The 4047-nt window shown below is 33.8% G+C and overlaps 1 protein-coding gene across 1 annotated transcript; it reads right to left on the reverse strand.

Moving 5' to 3' along the window:
* LOC147279374 (myotubularin-like protein) lies at positions 1-901 on the reverse strand. Its single transcript, XM_086251901.1, has one exon. The coding sequence runs from the start codon at positions 821-823 to the stop codon at positions 137-139; it is 687 nt and encodes a 228-aa protein (XP_086108027.1). The 5' UTR covers positions 824-901; the 3' UTR covers positions 1-136.
* Positions 902-4047: the final 3146 nt, after the last annotated feature.

Below are 4047 nucleotides of genomic sequence, written 5' to 3' on the forward strand. Positions count from 1 at the left end.
AAAATAGAAGTCTTAATCCATTTTGTTATTGAAAGGAAGAGGAATCAAATTAATTAACAGTATCCAAAATTGGGATCCAAAAAAAAAAAAACATTTACAAGTATTAATTTCTTTCCCCTTTCCTTTTGGCTATGCATCAAACAGTAGTGGGTTGAAGATGATGTTTAGGATGGTGAATCTGTTTGAGCTGCAAACCTTGCAATGCAACCCCACCAGATCTCCTCTTCCAAAGACTACCCACCTCCTCTTCCTGGGCTGCTGGCTTATGCACCTTCTTGATCACTGGCAATGGAGGATCCAACTCAAGGATGTTGATCATTGCAACACAATTATCATGATCTTGATCATTGTTGTGACCAATATTAATTCTGGGTCTCCCACTTGCACCATTCACATTCACTAGTCTTTTTCTTCTACAGCCGCCTCCGGTGGCGGCACCAGTGGTTGTCGCCGTGGCGGCAGTACTAGTGGTGGTGGGAGTGAGGTTCTTGCTAGAGAAGAGTTTTTTGAGCTTGAAGTACTTGACGTTGCTGGTGTTGTGGTTGGTGCTGGTGGTGGTGTTGTTGTTGTTGGTGATGGTGAGGAGTCTGTGAGGGGTTGGGAAGCCACTGACTTTGTTGTTTCGCTTAACTTGGCCCATGCAACTGATTCTTGGGGACAGAGGGTCGTCTTCTGATGATGAGAAGGAGTTAGCATTTGGAAGATGGACATCTTTGATGGATGGCCTTGAACACAACATGGGCAAGTATGTGCTTCTGTTATGCATATGAAGATTGTGATGTTGATGATGATGGTGATTGAAGCGATTGTATTCCTTCCCCATTTCAGTACTATTTGTGCCTGGCTAGCTTCTTGGTGTTTCCAGCACACACAAATTCTTAGAGAGAGAGAGAGAGAGAGAGAGAGAGAGAGAGAGAGAGAGAGAGAGAGAGAGAGAGAGAGAGAGAGAGAGAGAGAGAGAGAGAGAAAGAGAGATCTGCAGGTAAATGGGTTGGGGGGTTAATAAGAAGAGAGCAATATATAGTATAAGTTTGTCATGGTCTTTTTGGTGTTCTAAGTGATGGGAAGAGGAAAAGGGGTGTTGAGTTTATCAAACCCCAACAAAGTGATGTGTATTTTTGCAAACAAGACTACCCTTTTATTTTTATTTATTTTCTTATTGTGTTTTTTTCTGTTTACTCATTCCTATTAACAACGACATGGAGAAAATAGAGACCAAGACAGGAGTATGTGAGGACCATTATGTTGCCCTCTTTTGTGGGTAAAATGGTAGTATGTGTAATTGTGAAGTGTGTAAGGAAAGCTCTTTTTCTTTAATTATTAAGGGTTCGGCTTTAAAGTTAAACCTTCCTACGCAACCAATCCATGCCAAATTGCCTAGTCCACACGCTATTGTTGGTAAACCATAGGCTGACCTCCTTCTTGTCTCCTTTTGATTAATGGGTTATTCTTCGGCAACATTCATTACAATTTACAAGGAAAAAGTTGTTGTATTTTAGATAGTTTGACATATTATGTTATTTGAGTCTAATTTTAAAGTATATATTGAAAATGACAACACGAACATATTTGATTGTCGATTAAAAAATATTTTTCATGTCAATAATGTTAAGACCATTAAATTTATTTAATAAACAAAATCTGATAGTTTCTAGTGAATAAATTTAGCAAATATATATACAGTATTGGATCGCACATAACTTATATTTGAAGAAAAGGGTATTTACTCAAGACAACTCAAGGATCCAATTACGCTACTGCGGTCATAGGGTTTGGGATATAAGCTCTGCATCTAATCTTGTTTAACTGAAGCATTTTCAAATTTCAAAGAGAGCTACATTTTGAACTTGTTTTGATGCCCAATTTTTCCCTCATTCTTCTCTTCTCACATCATTGTATATATAGATCATCATTGTCTATGTTTCTGCTTTTGAGCTTGTTCTTCAGCTAAGGCATGCAAATGTTGTTGCTTATCAAATCTGATGCATAAATTTAGGACAGTACTTGAATGGGAGATATTAATCTGTAGCCAGTCAAAGAGTCAAACTTTCATAGTAATTAAATTTGATTCTCAAAAAAAAAAAAAAAAAAAAAATTCATAGTAAATAATGTCCAGCACATAATATTAGGTGGAACCACATGTACCCAGAAGGCCAGAACCAATTAATTCACAGGCAATTTACTATAATATATGCATATTTATTAAAAAATTTTAAAAATAAAATAATTAAAGTAAAACTTACAACAATTAGTGGCAGCAAGTATGTTAATTCAGTCTTCCTGGTTCCTACTAAGCGAGTCTACTCTATCCTCTCCTTGCATGATTTGCATCCTAGTTTCTCTTTGGGTGCATATTTGACCAAATTAACATTTGGAAGATCAAATACTTTAATGGGTTTCAACCCAAAAAAAAAAAAAAAAAACCATCTATATGGTCTTGTTCATGAGTTAAATAATATTTATGTCTTTTCATGAAATGAGTTCAATAATATGATGTGCTGCTTTCTTTATAGCAAGCAATTTTTACCTTGTCAAAAGACATAGTTTGAAATCAAATGTCAAATATAGAAGAATATAATTTTTCTCTTAATATTGTTTTTGTTTTACTTGGTCTGCAAGACTTGGGAGGAATCTTCGGGCGCATTATTTTCTAATTTTATAGCTGTTATTGTTAAGCTCAAGAAACCATTAACAGCATCGATGAAGTAAGTAACAATAAACAATAGATATATAGAATCTATTTTTCTGAAGAAAATACAGTTATCGACAAAAGTTTAGAGCTTTCAACTTAAATTGAAAACTTGTGAGAAATCTAGCTACCAGATCAATGAGAATAAAACTAACTGAAATACAAAAAACAAATAAATTAAACTAAAGTGTAATAGTTTTAACACCGGATAAATTAGTGAGTTCTTATTGATTATTATTTGACACGAATTTGAAAATGAAACAACTTAGTAGTCCAAATGATAAATAAGTTGAATTAGTATTAAACATGAGTAACTTAATGTTGAAAAAATATCTTATATTGAAAATGTTAAACATTGCATTAAAATATATAATATTTTGGGTCTTTCTATCCGTTAGTTTTGAGTTTAATTTTCTAATTTTATATCATATCAAAATAGAAAATTCACGTGTTAAGCTAAAAGTGAAGCGGCATATATGTTGAAAAAATAGAACACATTAAAAATGTTAAATCTTGCGTTACATTGCTTTTCACCCATTGTCAATTATTTTCTGGATTGAATGCTAAACTCGTTTAACTGGCATTGCATAAAGAAAATATTCTTTGTTTTTTTTTTTTTTTTTCCTTTGTTCATCTTGTGTTAATTGTATAAGTTTGGTTGGGCTGGCTGAAAATTTGATTTAAAAATGAAGCACATGCAGATCACGTGCGGGGAAAGATGCAATTGACGTAGAGATGTTTACATCTCAGCCGACAGAGCATGTACTACAGAACATGGGAGGCACATGAAAGGTGCACTTGGTACTCTATTAATCCTTTCATATCTTTTAACAAACAAGAGCCTTTGGTTGGCACTTGGCTTAAGATCAAATTAATGTGTTTGGTGTGTATGAGTATATGAGTGTTGGAGTGTTGGAGTAGGACCATCAATTTTGTTAAAAGGGGAAGATCTCATCAATTATCAATCATGTTTTTCTATCACCAATGACTTTCTTCTTAGAAAAAGCAACATTGATTTATGTTATATATTCAACTAAGATTTAGGTCGGTTTAAGGAATAACACGAACTCATACTCATATACCAAACTCTCTAACATGTTATATTATTCATGTTGGAAAACAAACCAATATGGATCCACTTATAAATTTGATGTAACACAAATATTATTTCCAACTTATCCACTCAAATCCAACATATCCAACATATATGGTGAATGCAATCTTAATAAGTCCATCCATGTGTGAAGTTTTATCTAAAATGTCTCAGTATTATTAGTAGTGGATTGATCGTCTAACATACTTATTATAAATCGTTGAGTCACCTTTCTGTTGTGAGATTAACTTCATCCAAACTTATA

This window comes from Dryas octopetala, chromosome 7, assembly GCF_963921425.1.
Source record: "Dryas octopetala chromosome 7, drDryOcto1.1, whole genome shotgun sequence".
NCBI lineage: Eukaryota > Viridiplantae > Streptophyta > Magnoliopsida > Rosales > Rosaceae > Dryas > Dryas octopetala.